The sequence below is a fragment of the Rutilus rutilus genome (genome assembly GCF_951802725.1).
Source record: "Rutilus rutilus genome assembly, chromosome: 3".
Classification (NCBI taxonomy): Eukaryota; Metazoa; Chordata; class Actinopteri; order Cypriniformes; family Leuciscidae; genus Rutilus; species Rutilus rutilus.
In genome coordinates, this window is record NC_140211.1 from 17111974 (window position 1) to 17134913 (window position 22940).

General features: G+C 38.8%; 3 protein-coding genes across 6 annotated transcripts; 2 read left to right on the forward strand and 1 right to left on the reverse strand.

The window, feature by feature from the left end:
• Nucleotides 1-272: 272 nt before the first annotated feature.
• tinf2 (TERF1 (TRF1)-interacting nuclear factor 2) lies at nucleotides 273-5681 on the forward strand. 4 transcript variants are annotated; one of them, XM_084403405.1, is made up of 11 exons: nucleotides 273-338; nucleotides 536-582; nucleotides 1061-1263; nucleotides 1498-1596; nucleotides 1758-1853; nucleotides 2371-2481; nucleotides 3067-3187; nucleotides 3318-4131; nucleotides 4232-4287; nucleotides 4374-4456; nucleotides 5285-5681. In XM_084403405.1, the coding sequence occupies exons 2-11, from the start codon at nucleotides 573-575 to the stop codon at nucleotides 5393-5395; spliced, it is 1704 nt and encodes a 567-aa protein (XP_084259531.1). In that variant the 5' UTR covers nucleotides 273-338; nucleotides 536-572; the 3' UTR covers nucleotides 5396-5681. The 4 variants fall into 4 exon arrangements, with proteins under 4 accessions (XP_084259531.1, XP_084259533.1, XP_084259530.1 ...); XM_084403407.1 differs by adding an exon at nucleotides 4744-4812 and having other exon boundaries at nucleotides 283-582; XM_084403404.1 differs by having other exon boundaries at nucleotides 283-582.
• A 273-nt stretch (nucleotides 5682-5954) lies between these two features.
• On the reverse strand, nucleotides 5955-10404 carry dhrs4 (dehydrogenase/reductase (SDR family) member 4). Its single transcript, XM_084403426.1, has 9 exons — nucleotides 10271-10404; nucleotides 9781-9905; nucleotides 9435-9612; nucleotides 8803-8904; nucleotides 8575-8645; nucleotides 8434-8485; nucleotides 8159-8293; nucleotides 7948-8003; nucleotides 5955-6205 (listed from the first exon to the last, which is right to left on the reverse strand). The coding sequence occupies exons 2-9, from the start codon at nucleotides 9900-9902 to the stop codon at nucleotides 6091-6093; spliced, it is 831 nt and encodes a 276-aa protein (XP_084259552.1). The 5' UTR covers nucleotides 9903-9905; nucleotides 10271-10404; the 3' UTR covers nucleotides 5955-6090.
• Nucleotides 10405-13467: 3063 nt separating this feature from the next.
• efs (embryonal Fyn-associated substrate) lies at nucleotides 13468-22094 on the forward strand. The gene is made up of 7 exons (XM_084403392.1): nucleotides 13468-13622; nucleotides 14864-16282; nucleotides 16388-16510; nucleotides 18777-19700; nucleotides 20056-20130; nucleotides 21235-21486; nucleotides 21768-22094. The coding sequence occupies exons 1-7, from the start codon at nucleotides 13611-13613 to the stop codon at nucleotides 21948-21950; spliced, it is 2988 nt and encodes a 995-aa protein (XP_084259518.1). The 5' UTR covers nucleotides 13468-13610; the 3' UTR covers nucleotides 21951-22094.
• Nucleotides 22095-22940: the final 846 nt, after the last annotated feature.

Genomic DNA, 22940 nt, shown 5'->3' on the forward strand with positions numbered 1-22940 from the left:
GGGAGCATCTATTTTAATTCACAATACTTGAACTGGGAAGACTTTTATTTTGATAGCCAAAACAACAGACGAAACTACACATCTTACTGGAAAAAAAGCAAAGAAACATGGGCATAACTTTGATTAAAAATAAAATAAAGTATTGCATATTGTAAAGAATTGTAATATCATTCCAATAAAAAAAGGCTGCCTACAAACATTTGTGACTAACGTTACTATGTTCAGCTATGTTTTTTTTTCTGTTTAACAGCTCTCATATTGGCGTATTTCACACCGGAAACAGTATTTCGTCACTTTGGCGCGTGAAGTGGATTCTTGCTGCGACCTGCGTTATTTCCGTATGCATCATGTATTGTCTGTAAATATAGATCATACGACAAAAAAAGCCTTACCGTTATCTCACAGTGTTGTCCAATTGTCCTTTACCCTCTGAATATTGTAGATGACTGTTTATGCTAACGTATATAAAGGATTTAATTTTTTTTTTTTAAATCAAATTAGCGATTTTCAAAACATCCGAGTTGTTTGTTTTCAGGACGGACAGGACAACGAAAACAGCAGCGATCAACTCGATGGATGAAGGTGGGTCTGCATTGTAGCTCGTAATAATCTACTAATAAAAGAAGAGTAATCTGATTTTATGTTTAATTTTCGTGCATTTGCTGTCATTAGATGCAAGAAATGTCCTATTCACATTTAGTTCCAGCTAATGTGTCAAAATATATAACGTTAGATGAGCATGTCATAGCTGTAATTTAATCATAAAATGTCTGTGTTGGCAGTTTACATTTTAAGCATTGACATGCTGTACTTTTTAAGACTTTATTTTGTTACCGTATTTAAAAACAAATGTTATTTTAATGTAATTTTAGCTCATATCTATATAATACTTATAAAGGCTATACACATATTATATAGACCGGTGTGAATTGAAAAATTGAAGACACACACATATACATATAAAACTAAGCTATATATAACTTAATGGTAATGATGAATAATAACACTGAGATTCAGTACGGTTTGCTTGTTATAATTGTTTCAGGTCTTTTTTCAACAGATACACCTCTACCCCTGTCAGCTCTGCAGCTTTTAGCTCCACCACTGCGGCTAATGTCCGCAGCCATGTGGAAGGTGATGCTGAAGAGGGATGTAGTGTATTATGGTAAACTGGAGGAGATCGTAACAACACTCTGTGAGACTGTACCTGGGTTGCTCCAATACAGACATCAGGCCAGGCTGACAATGGGTTTGCGGGCACTGGTAAGATTACTAAAAAGTACTGTTACATTTGAAACAAAACAAAAAAAAAGTAAACCAACAGCTGATCCTTTTTTATGTAATATCATCTATCTTTCTAACATAATGTCTATTACTGTTTAAGCTCAGTGTGGTTCGGTGAAGTAGCTTTTGATCCTATATTTAAAGCTTGTTTTCCACGATTTAGTTTGCAAATAATAAGAACATTTCTTTGATTCTTACCTTGTTAATCTGGAGATGATCTTAGAGGAGCTTCGTCGATCCGACACTCCTGATGCTCAGCATGTTCTCGAGGAGCTGTGCAAGCTGGAAGCTTCCTCCATTCCCAATGGAAGGGTGAGTTTGGCCCGGACATTGGTGCGGTCTTTTTCCTTGCTTGTTTGTCTCATCTTACTCTGTCTCATCTAGCTTCTTTAGAAGTTTAAATGATTGTTCTTGCATGTTGTTTCACAATGGTTCGATGCATCAGCAAGTGATGTACATTCTTTTATCCTCAGAGGAAGGATCAAAAGGTGGAGGAAGCTAAGGACAACTTCAAAACCCTGGTGCACTCTCTCCTAAAGAACGCAGCAGCCAGAAAACAATTCTTCAAGGTAAAGCAAAAAAAAAAAAAACTCCTCAAAACCTCATTCACATATCCCACCGGATATATTTTTATGAGGGTGCTTTAAAGTACCCCAATTATGCTATTTTAAAGGCTCCTAATTTTGTTTTGGAGGTCTACTACAACAGGTTTACATGCATCCAAGGTCAAAAAACATTTTTATTTTGTCATATTATACATTACAGCATCACCTCTTTTCTCACAATGTCTAAAACAGGTTCGATCAAGAATTTAATTAGTTCAAGAATCAGTTATTTCTTTTGGGAGACTCCATTATCCAGTGATCTTTAAAACTTTGCAGACCTTTTACATTCACAAACAGCTATTACACACTACGTAAAAGTTAATATCCAAAAAAGCATAAGGTTAAATTTTGTTCTGTTAATGACAGAAGGTAGTTGTAAATAATCCATAAATGTTTTTAAAATTTTGTAAATGCCTGAAAATCTTGAGTTATTAATGCTACCTCTGATTTATGCATGCTGACATTTTGTCTTTGACTCCAGGAGGAATTCCATCTTCACTATGGAGAAAACTATGTAGCCAGTCTAGAGAAGCTAATGTGGGAGTTTATAATCCGAGTGGACAAGCTATTACCTGTTCCAGATCTTGCTCAGGTATAATTCATCATATAGTTCAGGACAATAACCTTATTTTTCATTTTTAGAAAATCAGATTTTTTTTTTTTCTTACAGTGCTGTAAGAGTTAATTGTTTGTTACTGTATTTTAAACTTCTCTGTTCATGCCATGAAAATAACCTTTAGTGCTAACATCATGACATATAATAAAGAAAAAAATATTTTCTCGATTTTTTCTTAATGTTGTTTAATGCCTTTAATGTTGTTTCAGAGAGGAATTATAAAAATGTCTAAAATATTTGGAAAGGAGGAAATACTTTCTTGCACTACTTAAAGATGTTATCACAAATGTTATGTGTGAGTTTTTTTGTTGTTAAATGTTGTAATGCTTTGTGTATTACTTAGTTGATGTTTAATAAAAAAGATATTCAAGTGTGGGTTGTAAGTATGGTCCTTTACACTGTATTTGCTTATAATAATTAAAAAGTGAAGAAGTGAATTGACTGATTGAAATATTCAAGTTCACACTTGCTGACTAGGTCAAACGCTGACTGCAAGTGCTGATGGTGCCATTTGGGTCATGGCCAGTATTTTGTTTCCGCTCACTGTGCTGTCCATTTCAGACAGTCTCGTGGCTCAGTGGTGCCCCTGCTGTTCTGGAGGAGTGTGCACGCTCTGCCTCGCAGCCCCAGCTCATCAGGACTCTGCTGCATCATGAAAGATGCCTCGGACACCTCGGCTCAAGTATGTCTTGGAGCTGAAATAGTAAAGTAATTGCATATCAAGAAGTACAAGATTAAATATACACGTACTCTGTCTACTTTTTTTGCCTCCCAATATCTTTATTGTAATTTTTTTTTTTTCTTTGTTTCAGCATCTCTTCTGTCATCCACTGGTGACTTGATCCTGACTTCTCTTTCCCTCCCTCTTTCGGGTAGAGTGCTACAGACTGTACAATCCGAATCCACTCCCACATCCAACAGAGTCTCAAATCTGGCCCCGCCAACAGCCAGAGTTACTCGCAGAACAGCAAATGAAGCCCAGTTACAGGTCACACCTGTGATTGTGTCCATTTCCAATGACGATCTCCCTAAAAACAATGAGAAAGAAGCATCCGGTTTAGGGCAAGAAGTCGAATCAACTTCAGAGATACCCAGAAATACCAGGAGCAAACTAATATTGTGTTCTAAAAAACAGATTTTGGAAAAGGATCCAGAAGAGGACTGTTTTGTCGGGAATATGTTGGTCACAGTGATCAGTCAGTCATCTGGCAGTGAAGTAGAAGAGGAGGAGGAAAAGGGCAGCAAAGAAGATATGGAGGGGAGTGATGTGAGTGCAAACAGACCCAAAAAGACTGAAGTCAAGAACGGAAATGAAGAAAGAGTTGATGTTACCAGGAAATATTCCGCTAATAGAAACTCAGAGGCCATCGAGTCACAGGAAGAAGCACTCCGCATTTCCTGCGTGACGCGTCAACTAAGAGTTGTCCTTCCCAGATTAAACATCAGCAATGCCAATCTTCCTGTCCGCCTGAATCATCCGTCTGATGAGCAGGAAATTAAAAGGTCTCCAAGCCAGGTTACTTTAAAAGACAGAGGGGGAAACAGTGTCTCTGAGCTGCGGAAAAGGAAATTTATTGAGTTGAGTTCAACGCCTGAAAAACACCTGACTTTATCAGTCAAAAAGTTGTAAGAATTTATTTATTAAAATTATAATTTAATTATTTATTGTAGTTAATTATGTATGTTGTGTCTGATTCATTCTTGTCTAAATTGCTTGTTTTTTAAGAACTTCTGCATACTCTCCGTGTGTTCCACTTGTGCGTCTTCCAATCGGTATTCCAGGTGACTACAAATTTTATTAATTTAATGTGTTTCATTTAGGTTTTTGTATGCCAGAGGTCTAACTTTTGTTTTTCCATCTGTTGAAGAAACACCATCTCCCTCAGTGAAGTCATCAGATGACATTATAGATGATTCTGATGATGACACAACAGGCAATGTGAAGAGAAAGGTTTGTAACTCCACCTACAGTACGTGACTCAAACCACCAATTACGTTTTATGTTATGTAGAAACAGTGAGTAGAGTGAAAGTCCAGAGCTTCTCAAGAGAGTTGTACAGTACTTCTGGTTCCTGTGGCCACGTACACACTGCAGTTAAATACAGTTTGTCACTCTTCTGAGTTCTTTTTTTGTGTTCTGTACACAAAAAGAGTTTGGTTATCACAATTAAATCCATGTAGTGTTGTACAAGACCATACTGAGCAATTAGTTAATGCTGTGACTTCACTCTCTTTTAGACTCTGAAAGCGAGTCTGCAATGTGTGTCTCTTCTCCAGGAGTGGTGATAGCAAATCACAGAGAAGGAAGTATGTCTCTCTTAAATCTGTCTCTACTCCTTAGTTGCTCCCACCAGCCCTGCGAATACAATACTGAGAGATGTTTCTAAGTCGCAACTTTATGTGCATACAACACATGACAGTGGTTTTTAAACAGTTGCCAGACAATATTACGTTTTCAGTTATTGGGACATTGGGGACTATGGCAAGTTCACAGACACCACAAAATTATGTAAAAGTGGTTTTCATCCTCAAAACTTTGCAGTGTGTATGTGGCCCTATATAGTCTTCAAAATAGTGTTGTTTCTGTTTGAATGTCATTTGCAGAAAATTCCTGAACATTATGTAAATTATCTTCAACCAAAAAGGCCTTTTAAGAAGACTTGTTTCCAAAACCTTTGGGTCTAGGGCTTGGTGTAATTTGTGTGTGAACTGTGGTCGTTTCAATCTGATTTCTGTTTTTTGTGACTTCTCGCCTTTTTTCTTGTAAATTCCCTGTCAGGTATTCAATCAGCAGTATTTCAAAACAAAGAATGGTACATATGTGCCCACTCTCCGGGAGTTCTGGAATCCTTTGTTTTGTCCCCCTTTGTCTCCTGGAAGCAGACACTGATGCAGTTGCATGGGGACATCATTCTTGCTTAAAGACTTAGATGCTGCAGTTTTTGTTGTTACAGATTGTACAAATCTTATATTTTATCAAGAGACAGAAGGTCATTACTGTGTCGTATGTTTGTAACCAAGGAAGTATACCTGCTTTTTTTTTTCTTTTCTTTTTTTTTAAGGAAGTGTGCACATTTATAATTATAAACTTATTTTATTTTTAATGTATGTATCTGTTGGTATAATGTAAGATGATGATGTTGTGAATATATTAAAATGAAGAATTTTTAGTACTAGATCTGTTGTGTACTCTTTGAAGGAAATTGATCATTCTAAACAGGGTGCTCACTGTCATAGAAAACTTGGAAATATCAGAAAAAATCCTTAGTTCTGTCTATGCCAAGCAAAAATTGTTTATTAGGCTAATCTTTAGTGTAATTTTTTTATCTTAAAAAAAAAAAGCCATTTAATATCAGTGATTCCCAGTGACTGGAAAAGTCATGCAAATTCACTGATTGAAAGATGTAAGAATCCCAAGTAATACATTAAAATGACTAAATAAATGGAAAAAATTTGTAAAAATCATTTTATTAAACATTTTTAATTGTATTTCTTCATCAACTGTTACAAGTGTGTCACTGAATTAGTAGGTTTCCCTCTTATGTGCAAATACATAACTGTTATAATGCCTCTATGCCAGTCCTCTTACAGTCTGCAGTTCATGCCTCCAGTTACAGTGATGGTCTCTCCGGTGATGTACGAGGCTTCGTCTGAGCAGAGGAACGCAATCACGCCACCTATATCCTCTGGCTCCCCGAGTCTAAGAAATCAAGGCATAACATACGAATCAGGTTACCTGAACCAGAACGTAAGAGCTGTATAAAAGCTTATGAAAAGGAAGCAATTTTTTGGAAAACTGCTGCAAGTCTACAAGTCTTACAGTTAATCATAGACTTTACCTATTAAAGAGACAAGAGTGGTGCAGAATATTAAAGGGATAGTTCACCCAAAAATTTTAATTAGCCCATGATTTACTCGCCCTCAAGCCATCTGAGGTGTATATGACATTCTTCTTCCAGATGAATACAGTCTGAGTTATATAAAAAAAATTCCAGCTTTATAATGGCAGCGAATGGCTGTTTCTGTTTTGAAGTCTATAAAAGTGCATCTATCCATCATAAAAGTACTCCACACGGCTCCAGGGGTTAATAAAGGCCTTCTGAAGTGAAGCGATGTGTTTGTGTAAGAAAAATATCCATGTTTAAAACTTTATAAAGTAAAATAATTAACAGTAGCTTCCGGCCAAACGAACACATGGATTACACTTAAAGGAACACTCCACCGTTTTTTCATATTAAACTATGTTATTCCCTTAACTAAGACGAGTTGATACATACCTCTCTCGTCTCAGTGCGTGCACTCGATCGCTCTGGCGCGCGGCGACACTTTGATAGCACTTAGCTTAGCCCAGTTAATTCATTAGGGACCAAACACCTCCACGTTTTCCCTATTTAAATACAGTTACACGAGTATTTAGTAGCACTTCGACTCGGCGCAGTAAAAAGTCACGTTGGTTCTAATGACAGAAGTGAGAGGGAGAGGGGGAGAGGATTTTTCAGGCGTGAGTTTTTATTGCGCCGAGTCGAAGTGCTCCCAAGTGCTATTCCGCCATACATTATAGTTATCCTTTTTACCCGCTGAGAAAAGCGCCACGTTTTATTTTGTGTCACCATACTTGGTCGTGTAACTACTCGTGTAACTGTATTTAAATAGGGAAAACGTGGAGGTGTTTGGTTGCTTCTAACTTCATCTCTGTTTGGTCCCTAATGAATGAACTGGGCTAAGCTAAGTGCTATCAAAGTGTCGCCGCGCGCCAGAGCGATTGAGTGCACGCACTGAGACGAGAGAGGTATGTATCAACTCGTCTTAGTTAAGGGAATAACATAGTTTAATATGAAAAAACGGTGGAGTGTTCCTTTAAGTCTAAAGCGCAACTTACGCGAGTAATGCGACGTACTGCTGATATTTACGCTACGTCATGACGCACTATGCTACTTCCGACGTCACTAATTTTATTTTGTAATTAAAATATTAATATTTTTCTTACACGAACGTATCGCTTCACTTCAGAAGGCCTTAATTAACCCCCGGAGCCGCGTGGAGTTCGTTTATGATGGATACATGCACTTTTATGGACTTCAAAACAGAAACAGCCATTCACTGCCATTATAAAGCTTGGAAGAGCCAGGACATTTTTTAATATAACTCCGATTGTATTCATCTGAAAGAAGAATGTCATATACACCTAGGATGACTTGAGGGAGAGTATTTCAAGGGCCAATTAAAATTTTGAGGTGAACTATCCCTTTAAATATATAATATTTTTGTTGCATAATTCTGGTGTCACCATTCAGTTAATTCTCCTACTCATGCGGTAATGCAAATCTTAAACATTGAAGTCTAAGTAAAAGTTTCCTGTGACCCTTAGGTATGATTATTCAAGCTCCACTTCCACTGCTAGGTTTAAAACAATTGAATTGCCTTGACAGCAAATGCACGGACCTTTTTATGCTTGTCTGTTTCAAGAACTCGTCCAGCACACCCTCATTTTCCCAGAGCTACAGAAGAACAGAAGCAAAGGGTTATACAGCTGAACGTTGTAAAGACTATAACTGATGTCTCCTCTGTCAAATTACAATTAGACAAAAAGATTAGTCTCTCAGAAGCTCTGAAAGTGAAAGCAATCAAAAAAAGAAGTGTAGGAAATACTTACAGCAGCGCTGAAACGTGTCTTGATGATACCAGGGGCGACACAGTTGACCCGGATGTTACTCTGGGCGAGATCAGGAGCAAGCGCTCGGGTTAAACCAAGCAGGGCGGTCTTACTCACACTATAGGGGCCCAGACCCTAAGAGTTGAAGAATAACATAAAGGGGAACTCTCAACTAGTGCGAAACAAGTAACAGATGATAAAAGTCGACAAACAACAGTGTTATTATCAGTGAATTGACATGGCTGTTGCATCATTAAACTTATAGGTCTTCATACTTGCATTGGCTGGTATCCTGCGACTGAAGAGACAATGACAACTGATCCACCTCTGAAAATGAAAGTGTATTCACAGACATAGTTTATTTTTTAATACTTCTGTTTCTTCCTCTTTCCCCCCTATTTTTACTTGTCTCTCACCCTCTTTTCTCCATGTGAGGCACGACTTGTTTTATGAGAAGGAAAGAAGCCTTCACATTCACTCCAAGTATCTGCAGATATAAAGCAAATGTCAATAAAATGTCAGTAAAATTTAGATATTATAATACGTTATATATTATATTAATAAAATATGTACACTACTACGGACACTACTGTTTTATTTTTTTGCTTAATTTCTTTTATTAAGGTTTAATAACTTTGTCATACTTTGTCCCAGACTTCTTCGGTGGATTCTAAAATGTTCCCAAAAAATGGGTTCACTGCTGCATTAGACACCAGTATGTCCACACCGCCACACTGCTCGATTGTCTGCAATAAACGAAGTAAACAGCAACATTTAAAGTCGCCATGAAACGGAAGTTGCGATATTCTTTTCTTCTCTATTGTGACATATGCAAGTGAAACTGCTTCTCGAACAAGAAACAAATTGTAGGGTGGGACTTGATTTTGTACATTGGGAATTGATTGGATTGTTGGATCATTGTGGATTGTTACTGCAGTGATGTCATGTGAGTGACAGGTTGTCCCGCCCTCACGCCAGTAAACGCATCATCAGAGAAGAGATGTCGCTGCAAGAGGTTGGGGAAGTTACTTTGATTAAAGATTACGAGGGCACGTGAATTAAAGAAAAATAATGATGTGCAAGGATAAATCATTTATTATAAATGCAATATTCCATAAAAAAAAATAAAAAAAAGTACATTTTGATTTCATGGTGACTTTAACATTTGTTGCCAAAGTATATTATACATTTGCAAATCTTTTTTAACTTTTTTGGACGTTTACTCCTTTCAGCACATAATTCCCTAAATATATTTGACAAAAACAAAACTCCTCACCATGTTAATGAGCTTCTCTCTGTCTTCTGCCTTCCCAACATTGCATGTTGTACCTATTACTTGTATATTTTTGCTGCGCAGGAGTAAAACCGCCTTGTCAACGTTGGTTTGACGTCGACTGCTCACAACCACATGCGCTCCCCTCTGACCCAAGGCCTCTGCGGCTGCGAGCCCAATCCTGAGAACAACGGTCAGTGCAAGGGTCTGTCAGTTATGTAAATTTTGACAAATATAGTTTTACTAGCAGTTGTAGCAGTTATTACCAGAGGGACCTTTCTTTTCTTTTCTATTTTGAGGGTCTGAAACTAAAGAACAGTGGGCTAAGATTGGAAATCAAGCATCATACCCATCTGTGGATGCAGTTACTATGGCAACTTTTCCAGACAAATTTGGTGATATATGATGGGACAGCATTCTTCTGCCAGCAACAGAATTTGACCAAAGGCACCTGGTTACAGCCTTCAACATTGCCTTGAGACAGACAGACAGAAAGAGAGTCTGCATAATAATTGGTCATTATTACAGCTCTTAGTTGGACAGTGGGCTAAAGGTCATGTAGGGTAAAAGTCAGAGGTACACAAAACAGTTTTCCTTTAATATTAATAAAACGATTACATTCCTTGCCAAGAATGTGAGGTGAGAAGGTGTTTCTGTGACTTATTTCAGAAACCAGCAAGTTATCCTGCTTAAAGTTAACGTTACTTAGAGATAACTGCACAACACCGCGTGGTTGAGCTAAGCCAAGAGCGAATCAAAGGAAGTTATTTTAAACCTTCAGAACTTGATAAATTGTGATTAATAAAAGTATAGCTTAATAACCAGAAATAAAGCTTTACCTGCGCGCTGAGAAGGTCTACTCTATTGTTCTGTTGGCACTTTCGCAAGAGTGATAATGGTCAACGCCTCCCTCTACGTCATTGCCGTAGAAATGATCAACTAGTAGATTGCGTGTTTGTGTCCGACAAATGGCGGTGATAAACGGTGCTAGCTTGGAGATTAGGTTGTTATATGGTATCTGCAACTTTTTACAGCGCTGGTGAGGACGGACCAATCACAGATCATTGTGATTACTGTAGCCTATATTCTTCTTATATGTAATTTTATAAAGATTGATTGGCCAGATTTTCATTTGTTTGCCAGGTATTAGAAGTTGTAATCAGCGGAATAAATAACTATACATTTTAGTGCAAATGTAACTAAATGTAGACTTTTAAATGCCTTGCCGATATTTTCTTTTAGGATTACATTTTCTGAGCCCTCAAGCGCCCTCTGGTGGAAGATACTTTTAGTCTCAAGGAATATTGTCCTAATAATTAATGGCTGTGAGCTTGCGGATATACAGTAAAATAGTCCATTGCATTATTCAGAGTTATGATTACCTATTCTCTTATGCGTAATAGGCTATTATTACAGTTTATATTTAACAACATAATTGATTTGACTGCACTGACACTGTTGGATGAGAACTGAACTGAGCTGCATGATGACATCACTGTTTTATAGATGAAATTAACTCATTTAATAATTGATAATTTTTTACAACGGAACTGTATCACCACTGAACTGACTTCAGCTGAACAATGACACTATTTTTTGTTTGTTTAGAGCTGCTGTATACAGCCGAAATTAACAGTTTTCCTGGTATCACTGAAAAGCTTTTTGTCAAAAAATCTGTAATGTAAAAGCGCTTTATAAATAAAGGTGACTTGATGTAATATATGAGTAAAACATTTTAGTTCAATTCAAGTAAACTTAAACCAAATCTCTGGTGAAATTTAAATGGTAGATTGCATAAGATTTCTAAAATTGGAGCTTTTAGAAATTGTGTGCCCATGGTTTTGCACTTGCACCTGTCCCTTTATCACTGCAGAGACTCTTCTTCTTGGTGCACCTTTAATAAAAATATGAGTGTAGGGTTAGAGTTAAAGAGAAAAGTTCAGTTTTGTGAGGGTAACACACATTTAAACATCACCATCAAATAGGCCTACCTTGCAGTTACCCTTTCATTTTGTTCTATAACAAAGCTTTGTGTTTGTTCAGCATGTAGTTCCTGTTATTAATTCCTCTTGTTAGCTGTATGTTACATAAGTTTTCACTAAAGCATAATCTTGGTAATGGGGATACTGTGGATACCATGGGATTAGCCTACGAAATACCGTGTGGAACTGCTCAGTTAATATTCTGAACATGTTCAGTCAAGATAATCTAACTACCACAACCACTCTTTTAATATACTATATATATATATATATATAGCCTAATATAAAAAAAAAATCTCCCATGGCCTTTTTTCTTCTTCTTCTTAATGTCTTTGAACAGTCACTCAGCCTATTGTTGAATCACAGCATGTATGCTGATGCCCAGCCACTAAAGGTAAATTCAAATACATGATATAACAACAAAAATGTGACTAAAAATTTGTGCCATCGGTGGCTTATCTTTTTCATGGCTAGTACACATTAATATGAATTTTATAATGCGTTTCCTTTACTATTTTTATTTAGAGGTAATGCAGTACCAGCTTATGCAGAACACTTTTTTGGACAGAAGCCTCCTGAGGAATCTATAAGAGGAAATTCCTAAGATGTCTAGTTAGAAAGAGATAGCCTACTCGTTTAATATGAATTTGGTCGTAAGCTTAGCCTACATTAGAGGCGCAGCTGCAACCTTTAGAAGCAACATTTTAAAATGTCCATAAGTGGACAAAAATAACAAGACCATAGATAGATAGATAGATAGATAGATAGATAGATAGATAGATAGATAGATAGATAGATAGATAGATAGATAGATAGATAGATAGATAGATAGATAGATAGATAGATGGTCTTCCACTAGAGGGCGTGACGCACTGTAGCACTCGCGCGCTGTCGGGCACAATGAGGGGGGAGCGACCATATGCGCTCAACTGTAATTCAAAACCAAGAAGGCCAGGGTAGGGCGAAGCCTGGCGGAGCGAGACGTGGTGTATCCCTAAAGAAAGAAAAGAAAAACAACAGCCGTGCATTGTAGCCTTTTGAGAAGATATGATTTGCGAGGTTTGACTCTATTTGTGTATTTCCAAATGCTATTTCCAGACATGTGAACGGTAAGACGAGCATTGCTCATTAAGTTAACATTTACACTGGGTAAAACGCCGCTTGTTTGCGTCTTTGTGACTGAAATAAATGCATCCTGTATTTTGAAAGAACGCTATTCATATGTCTAATGCCTTCGGCACTAGCTTATGCGGGGAATGGGAGCTTTTCCTTGTTTTATTTCTTTTATTTCTCCGTTCTTTTAGACCTCTGTTTGTCTCATTGGGGTTCTACTGCATGAAAGAAACCTTGAGATGTCTTGGATGGAAAACGAAACGTGGCTTACTTCTGTGATTTTTTTTTCTGATGCAGCCTAGTGCATTTTAAAAGACTTGAAATAGGCTTGGAAAGCATGAATATAATTCGTCTTTTTTTATTTCGTAAAAACAATAGGCCAGTGTCTTTGCGTTTAGGCTGTTGTGCCACATCTGCTGAAGTGATTTTATTTATTTATTTCATTCCTTTAAATTGAGAGAAGTATGGTAATCCTAATAAACATATAGTATATGTAAAACTTTAATGAACAAATAGAGAACATATGTCTCATCCTATATTAACCCATAATTACTCATTTATGATGTCATATAGCCCCTTTAATTATCCATCTAATTGTGATGGGCATATTTAAATACCAAATTGCAGCTGTACTTAAAAATGTTAACTGCCAAATTCCCATGAAATAAGATCTTTATCTGTCTGAACTCCTCTAGTGGAGCCCGACGACTGGTTTGACTAGTTTCACCATTCCAGCTGACTGTTTCTTAAGGGTTTAGCAAAGTAAATTCTGTATTACTACTATCTTAATATGATTTAACAATAAAATGTTTGTTTTGATCCTCCAGGTTCATATGCACAGCAACTGTCAAGATGTGATGAAAGTCACAGACTGCAAGGGACAACGATCATGGTTTTGAGAAATTGATCTTTCTGGAAATAAAGGCCATCGTATTTACCACCACTGCACAGCTCAGGTTAATGGAAAACCAGATCTGCAAAACATGCAGATGAGTCACACAGTGCACATGTAAATGGGATACATCTTCTGTGGAGAGCCCATGTGGAATTAACATCCAAAAACTGTGGAGAACCAGCTTCAATCATGTCCCTTTCGGTAAGTGTGTAAGTTGCCACTGTAAAGGTCTTTGCTGTCCCATCCGTAATATTCATATCCATGGCTAGTATGGAGGAGGGGGAACTGGAGCTCAGCTTGCCTCAGAGCACCACATCCCCTGGGGGGAATGAAAGAATGAAAGGGAAATTTAGAGGTATAGACTGGGGTGACAAAAGGACCTAAAACAGGGGGACAGATGTTGAGCCCCTCCCCCAAGAGTCTTCCTCATTATCATCAACTCAGCGCCTCTTTTCCCTTAATCACTAATTCTCTCTCTACCATAATCACAGACCTCTGCCCTTACTTATGCATTCTCTCTATCAATATTGATTTACCCATGAAGGCAGTAGCGTTGTGTTCTGAATACAAAAGACCTTAAGGCCAACCCATTACATTCATAACGTCACTCGAACTGTACAGCTTATATGTGCTGCCCTTATTCAGATGCTTTTAAAGGAGCAGTTCTTCTGTAGGTTTTATGTATGCCAAGAATTTAGGTCAGCAATTTCATTGCTATGTACTACTTAGTCTAAGCTATATTTGTATAATAGCGTTTTTTTTTTAATGTTTGTGTCAACTGTGAGACTCATTTGTTGCCGTGATGATGTGCTAGTTCTGTTTAAGTAAATGGGAAAACAAATTGATTTATGCCCACTGGATTCCTGCTACACAGGTTGAAGAACTTGGTGGAAGTGGCCAGATTAGATCCTCTATGTTGTATCCTTTTTTTTGTTTTACTTCCCTTACTAACACAATGGGGCTCTAATGCTACAGAAGTAGAGTCAGCTGAAGGCTAAAATAAATTAATTTTAACTGAGTACATCGAATTTAAACAAAAATTTAATTACATTGTTGCTAGCAGTCTAGTGAAATCTAGCGTTTCTACTGCACTATCGCTGTCCTTCCCCATTCTCATCAGAGGACCATGTAAATGCCTTTTTTCTCTCTTTCTCTTTTCTTTTTTTAAGCAGAATTTTATTATGTTTTGCTGCTTTTGTTGCATTTGCATTTAAGCCTTTAAAAGACACTTTTATTCAAAGCAACTTATAACAGAAGAGCATAAGCAATATTTGTCACAGAGCCAAAAATATTCATAGAGTACAATGTCAGGTTTATTAGAAAGCTAGACTAGGAAACAAGCAAGTGCTGCAGAGGTGATTTATGTCTTGGTATGTTTTATTTAAAGCCTTTGGATCCTCCTCCTCCTAATATTGTCTTGTTTTTTTTTTATTTTCTTGTAGACGGTGCTCGCAAAGGCTCTTTTTGACAATGCCGCTGAAAGTCCTGAGGAGTTGGCATTCCGCAAAGGTGATATCTTGATGGTTCTGGACCAGGAGCAGGACGGCGGACCAGGGTGGTGGCTTTGCTCTTTACATGGCCGCCAAGGCATTGCCCCTGCCAACCGATTACGCCTCCTCCAAACTGCTCCTACTCCCGCTTTGAGTGCAGGTACAGATCCCCGACGGGCTCCTAGTGTGGACTCTGTCCATCTATCGTCTAGCCAGCAATGCAGGGTAAATGGATTGAGCGCTGAAGATTCAGATGGGGTGTATCTCTCACCACCCAGCTTAGCTGAAGGAGTGTACCAGAGCCCTGGGGCTGCTCCGTCTCCAATCAGGTCTGAAGAGCTACGTCACTCTGATGCAGGAAGACCCCGATCGCATTCTAGTTCTGGAACCAGGCCTCGTCCGGACTGGGGGGATGTGGGTGTGGCGGGACGACCCCGCTCACCCTCACTTAGAGGACGGGGTGGTGAGTCAGGGACCCTCTACCAGACACCCACCTCGCCTGCACCACTGGCGGCACAACACAGATCACAAGGTGCACTGGCATCAGACTCAGTGTACCTGACTCCAAGTGCTGTTCCCAGGTCTGCTGCAGAAACAGCAGAGGAGGCAAGATATTTAAGTCCACGAGACGCAGGGGCTGGGCATTCTGATGGATGCTATTTGGTGCCTAGACCAGCTGTCACTGTGTTGACCAGTGAGAATTTGTATCAGACTCCTACAAGTGGTACCCCAGTGGCAGGACAGTGCGTACCGGGAATGACTTCAAGACTTGCGGATGGGATTGCACCCAAAAGCAGCTTGACTTCTTCCATTAGTCCTTCTCAGAATAAGACTGGCCAGGATGTCCCAGGAATGTACCAAACCCCAACCCCGCCTGGGGGAGCCATATCAAGGACCCCTCAATCTGAGCGCAAACACCCTGTTGGAACTGTAGGAGTGTCTGGTGCCTCAACACCAGGCCAAAATCTTAAGCAAACACCTCCTTCTGCCCGAGGATCCCAGAAGGGTACTACTTCAACTCCTCCTGCTGGTCGAGGAAAACTGGCCCAGAGTGTCCTCAGAGATTCCCCTCTACTCGCCAGGATGGTAAAGTCCGGAGTACCAGGGTCCCCAAACCTTGGCCGCAAACCCCCTCCGCCAGCACCTCCTGTTAGAAGTGTAACCAGGAAGGATTCACCACAGTCTAACTCAATTCCACCCACTAAACCTGTTCTTCAGGCTCAACCTGCACCCCCACTGACAAATATGTTGGAGGCAGAGAGACATGGAAGTAAAAAGGGACACACGCAAGCAGAAGAGATGAAGAAGGTCAGTGAAATGGTGACCAAGAGGGAGAGTGCAAGTTCTCAGGATGAGAAACTCAGTGAGGAGGTGAGATAAATGAGAACTTGTTTGGAAGTAGGAAAGCAATTGTTGTTCTGCAGAAATGGTAGAGATCGCCAATGAGATTTTGAATGCTTATCCTTGTTTCTTCAGGTATATGATACACCACCCACTAATAGGTGGCAACATCCAGTTTCTGCTATGCCTTCTGAGGAGGAGGATGGGATCTATAACACACCTCGTGCTCTACCCCTACACACTGACCAGGCTTCTGAGGTAAGAAATCAAACACAAAAGGAAATGCTAGGGTCTCTCCAGAATCAAGAGTTGATTCTGCTTTTGTCCATACAGTGAAAATTAAGGTGGGTCGAGTTCCAAAAAGAGTCAAGAAGCACCATAAAAGTAGTCCAAACCATGTCTTATGAAGCAATATGATAGCTTTGTGTGAGGAACAGACTGGAACTTTTATTCACTGAAAATCTTGCCTTCTTCCATAGCTCTCATATCACTTTTAAACTGCGGCACATTCAGACTAGTAGGCCTGCATTGCGGTCTGTCATGAGCCACACAAGTACCAATGGTCATTAGTGTGATTGGCATCAAAAGCTAATGCAACATGTCTTCACATAGCAAATTTGAAAATGCACTACTGTTATAAATTTTGGGGTTGGTAAGAATTTTTTTAATATTTTCGAAATCTATTATGTTCTCCAAGGCTGCATTTATTTGATAAAAAATACAGTCAAAACATTAATACTATGAAATATTATTACAATTTAAAATAACTGTTTTCTATTTTAATATATTTAAAATTTAAATGTATTTATGTGATGGCAAAGCTGAATTTTCAGTAGCCATTACTCCAGTATTCAGTGTTTCAGTGTCACATAATCCTTTAGAAATCATTCTAATATGCTGATTTGCTGCTCAAGAAGCCTTTCTTATCATCATCACAGTTGAAATTGGTTGTGCTGCTTAATAATTTTGAGGGATCCTTCATAAAAAAAAAAATTCAGAATTTTTTGATGAATAGAAGGTTCAAAAGAACAGCATTTATTTGAAATAGAAATGTTCTTTTATGAAATAGTAACATTTTGAATGTATTTACTGTCATTTTCAATCAATTGAATTTAATTGCAGAATAAAAATATTAATTTCTTCTTTTTTTTAAATCTTGCTAACCCAAACATTTTGAACGGTTTTGTACATTAATGTAAATAAGACTTGAGCTTCAGTGTAGGGGACTATTTTTCATTGTAAGAGTGAGTAAATAATGACTTTTAGAGAGATTATTATTTGCTGAAAATTGATTAAATATAAGAGGTTTTGCACATTTATGTATCTCTATATTTCTGCTGCACATTGCACTTCTTGCACTTTAGTCTATTTGTGGCCCCTGTCTGTATGATAAATTGTTGTGAGCTTTGTGTAGCCTATATTTTGAGGTGTGCGGATCTTCGTTTTTTTAATTTTTTATTATTACATTTACACATAATCTCTCCTCTTGCTGTTTTTACCTCACTGTTTTTCTTGTTCTGTGTTTCTCATTTCTCTCACTCCTCTCCTATTTCTTTGTTTTTAAAACCACACCTTTATTTCTGCTATGAGCTAATCCCATCTAATACTTTTTGTCTTGTTCACACAAGTCACAGCTGCCTGTTGGCCTGGGCTGATCAGCCAGACCCATGTGGCTCTCTTCAGAGAGGCTCTCTTTCTATCCTCTATCCTATTTTCCTATTAATCCCTATTGAATGCTCAGCAGTGGATTTTTGTGCTTTACACAGAGAACCAACTGTAAATACGAATGTAGCAACCATATAATTATGTCTTTTGTTTACGGATTTTTGTTCTTAATAAATAGATGTTGTTAGTCAGTGTCAAAATGGAACCTTTCACATGGCAAATTAGTCTTACAGAGGCTCTAGTAACATATTGATAGCGGCGACACACAAGAGACACTCCAAGGTCATTAAACTGTGCACTGTTAGATAACATATATACTAAAGGCTGGAATACACAACACAAATTTTGCCCAGTTTTTTTGTGCTGATTGCAGTCTGGAGGAGTCGACATTAGCTGCTGAAAGTCAGAGCCAGTCTACAGATTATGGGCAGCCAGTTGATAGATTTCACAGAAAATCGCGTAGTGTATGAAGGGCACATATACTGTGATTTAACTTCACACTATAATTCGGTCCAGTTAGAGGATACCAGACATGTTTGATATTTTAAGCTGGTTTTGAAACTCAAAATGACTTGATAGTCTGTTAGTGTGTGATCCTCAGTCGTTTAATGAATGATCCCCAGCTATTCTCTGTAATCATTTACAAAGTCTGCAAGTGTATGATGCCTAGTGTTTTAAAATCTGTTAAAAATCTGTGTAGTGTATTCCAGCCTTAAGTTGATCAGTAGCCAATCCTTTGTGTTCCCACACAACAGTTAAAGAAAGCATTAAGGCACAATGGCATTTATGATCACTATAGTGCGTAAGTTTGAGATCCAAAATCGGTTGTAACTATGTTGTCGTCTCTCAATTCTTTCAGATTTATGATGTTCCCACTCTGGCCCTGAATACCTCTTCTGACCATCAGCAGCAAACCTACAATATTCTGGGATCAGCTGCTGTGGCTGGAGATGCAGAGGATGAGGATGTGTACAGTGTTCCCAGTCTTCCTGGTTTACCCATGGAGGCGAGCGAGGGATTAACTGCAGAAACCGCTGGAAATGGACGTAGCTATTCGATTTCCAGTCCAAGAAAGCAAGACTTAACCTCTGAGGATGTGTCAGAACCTGACGGAGGCATCTACGACATGCCTGCCCTCACTCTGGAAATCCCAACACGGCGTTTGTCTGTATCAAGCACCGGCTCCGGGGACGTCCAGTGGAAGGCGTCTCTCTCTGCTCTCGTTCAATCCGCTCTGACCTCCACCTCTCTCACCACCACCCCCTCCCGAGACCTCGCCACGGCATTGGCTGAGATCCTTTCCGTCTGGAAGGCTGGCCATGTTGGTGATGTTCCTCCAGTTCTCCAGCAGCTTTGGTCCCGTCTCTCTGACCTGCTTCCTGCCCTCTCTGTGTGCGGTATGGCCCCTCCAGCTGATGGTCTGCTCACGATGGTCCGCTGCGCTCTTGAAGACTCCGCTTCCCTTTTACAGAGTCAAGCGCGACCTCGTCTACCTTCTCAGGAGTCTCTGTCCCGGAGACCTCTACCTGCTTTGCCGGTGGCGGAGGTCAAACCGATCTCAGGGGACATGGGTTCACGGAAGGGCAGCTGGATCCAGGAACGACCACTGCCGCCTCCGCCACCCACAGCTTTCCCATTGCCCTCGGCACCAGTTCCTTTAGCCCCTACTGTGGGAAGGATGGAGGATGAGGAACAAGGGAATGAGTATGCAGGAATCGGTCTAACTCCTACTCCGCTGCCTTCATATCCTGTAGGTGATAGTGTGGGATACGTCAAACTGCAGGTTAGACACCTGTTTTATAGAGAAATTGTGGAGTACGTATGGATATAATGCTGGAAACAAATGTCCAAACACTGATGGTATTGCTCCAAATTTTATTCAACAAGTAAGTATGAGCACAAGTGCTCATCAGGCAGAGGGTTTCAAAAATTGCACTTGTCAAATACAATTTGGAACAATAACATCAGTTAACTTTTTCTCTCAATTTATCTTTCTGTCTTGTTCATTCAGTCAGACATTTACTTCTCTTTCACTCTGTCCATGTGTTGGTGCCTGTAGTCGCCTTTGTTGAAACATTTCTGTGGTCTGCAGTTCTCTTTTTGCAGACATTTAAAAAAAAATTGTTGTTCTGAATTAGGGGAAGCCAGAGCCTCCACCAGACATCCTTACAGAGCACAGTTCTTCACAGCTTATCACCACAACTGATAATAAAGTAAGTCTTTGATTTTCTCAGTTCACAGTTATGCCCCCAAAACACACACACACACACACACACACACACACACACACACTAAGGGTCAGTCATACAGAAGGTGTTTTTGCATCCTGGCTATTATTTTGTCAGTGGATTATACGTTTCGGAGTGACATCTTTGTCTGTTGCAATGCATTTAGCTGGTTTTTTTGTATCTTTCACCAAGAGGATTGCATTTTAAACACTCAAAGAGCCACTGTAGAGAAATTGCGACACTATAATAATACTTAAAATTATACCTAAAAACAGAATATGGGTTTAAACTACAAATAACAGCCCACTCACACACTGAAATGCATCATCATAACAATTTTGGGAGGAAAATATTTGCATGTTGAATGCCAAAGTCACAAAACATGGTCACTGCCTACTGACGCTATTCTCAATAGTACCTCATAAATGCACTTTCATTCAAAAGTTTGTTGTCAGTAATTTTATTCAGCATCGTTCAGTTAATCAAAAAGGACAGTATTGTTACTAAAAATAATCAAAGAATCCTGAAAAAGTGTATCAGTTTCTTCACAAAAGTATTTGGCAGCACAACAGTGATAATAATTAGAAAAATATTACTTGAGCACCAAATCAGCATATTAGAATGATTTCTGAAGGATCATGTGACTGAAGACTGTTGGCAACGCTGAATTTTTAACAGCTACTTCTCCAAAGGAATAAATTACATTTGAAAATATATTCAAATAGAAAACTGTTATTTTAAATTGTATTAATGTTCCACAATATTACTGTTTTTTACTGTATTTTGTATCAAATAAGTGCTCCCTTGGTGAGCATACAAAAGTTCTTTTAAAAATCTTAGACTTCAAAAATTCAAACCCCAACCGAACCCTTTCATAGATAAGCTACTCTGAATGATTTTCAACTAGGCCTAATGAAACTTTACAGAGTCTAAGAGGACTGTTCTGAGATTAACATACTTGCAACTGTGCTGTAGGCCTCTAAATATGCATTTTTAGATATTTTATAGGGCGCTAGTATCTGTTCTGTATCTTTATATACAGTATATTGTGTGTATAAATTAATGATCTTATTCTCTATTTCTCTACAGTTGACTCCTTCACCTCAAGTCTCTCTGACTCTGGAAGATTCAGAGCTGCTCTCCTTCTATTCCTCCCAAAGTCTCTCTCATCTTTCTTGCCTGGCCGATGCCATCGACTCCCTGTTCACAAGTGTCCAAGGGAACCAACCACCCCGAGTCTTTGTTTCCAGGGGGAAAAGTCTCATCGTGACTGCACACAAACTTGTCTTTATTGGAGACACACTTGCACGGCTTCTCAGCTCTTCAGACCTCAGAGCAAAGGTTAGAACATGGATACTCTGGTTAGAAATGTTATTAGAGGTTTTGTTAATATGTTATGGTACAAATTCTTGATTACAAGTGAATGTACTTGATTCATGCCACGACAAGTCAAATTGTGAGTCATGGTTGATAACCCAAGGGCAACAGTCAACAAGAACAGTCCGGGAAATGAACAAGCTGTTGGTAAACATGTTGACTGGTCAGTTTCCAGCAATGTGCTAATTATAAACAGGTGACATTATTTAAACACATTTACACACAATTGCTATTTGTCTCCTCAGGTCACCACCTCCAGTGGACGCCTCTGCCAAGCTCTAAAGGCCGTTGTCGTGGCGACCAAGGGTGCAGCCCAGAATTATCCTTCGGTCCCTGCTACGCAAGAAATGGTGGACAGAGTAGCTGATCTATCCCAGCATGCAGCTGGGTTCTCTGGGCTTTTGCAGCGATTAGCCGAGATATCTTGATGTTATTTGTGTGGGATTTAACTTTTATTATTTTTCACAGTGGAATGCCTTATTATTTTTGTTATTTTTATATATATATATATATATATTTCACAATTGATTGCGTTTGAGGAGGTATCAAAAGCGTGTCACTGCTTGTATCGGTTCAACTATGAAAAATGGTGATCAGACAGTTTGTGAGTATGTGTTGGAGTGTATCTGCTTGCCTGTGGAGGTTTTTGACACTTTAGATTGGTGTTTCTTTTTTTTTTTTTTTTTTTTTTTTTGTGGTGCCAAGCACACTTAAAACGTTTTAATAACTTATTGATGGATGTTTTTGTTTGAAGATGTTTGCAACCTCAGGCACATTTTAATAGCTTTATTTTGTCCCCTTAACCATATTGATATCAATGAGGTAAAAGTGATTTTCGCTATTTAAGGGTGCTCTTGTAAACTGGTTTAATTATTCAGTTTGTGTGTAAATGTGAAGTGGCCTTGGTGTTATAGAGATTGAAGTGACTAATTTGACAGCCCAGGAGGTTTCAGTTGTGTTGCAAATGTAACTAAAACAGATAAAGTTAAACTAGTTTCCGAAGTTGAACAAGAAGGAATGCTTGATTATAAACAGACATGAAGAACAATACTTTTTGAGTGAGAGATTTAATGTTGAATTGAATTTTTGGGAGAGATGTTAGATAGCGTTTTCCCACAGTGCTGATTCAGAGATAAACCTGTCTGTCAGGTCCACTCAACCTCTTTTTCACACTCTTTGTTTCCCGTAATTCTCACACTCCCACAGTCAGTTTCTGCACATGCTCACAAAGGCAGCTTAAGGGTGAAGCAGTTTGAGCAACAGCTCTTGCACAACTAATATTATACAGGGTTTTTGGTTTTTTAAATATGCTATGCAGCATTTCTGAGCAATATTATCTATTCGCTTCCAGAGTGGCAGTTGAAATGCTGGTGCTTACAATAATTCATTTGTGAACAGGCTTAGTTCTAACGAGACTG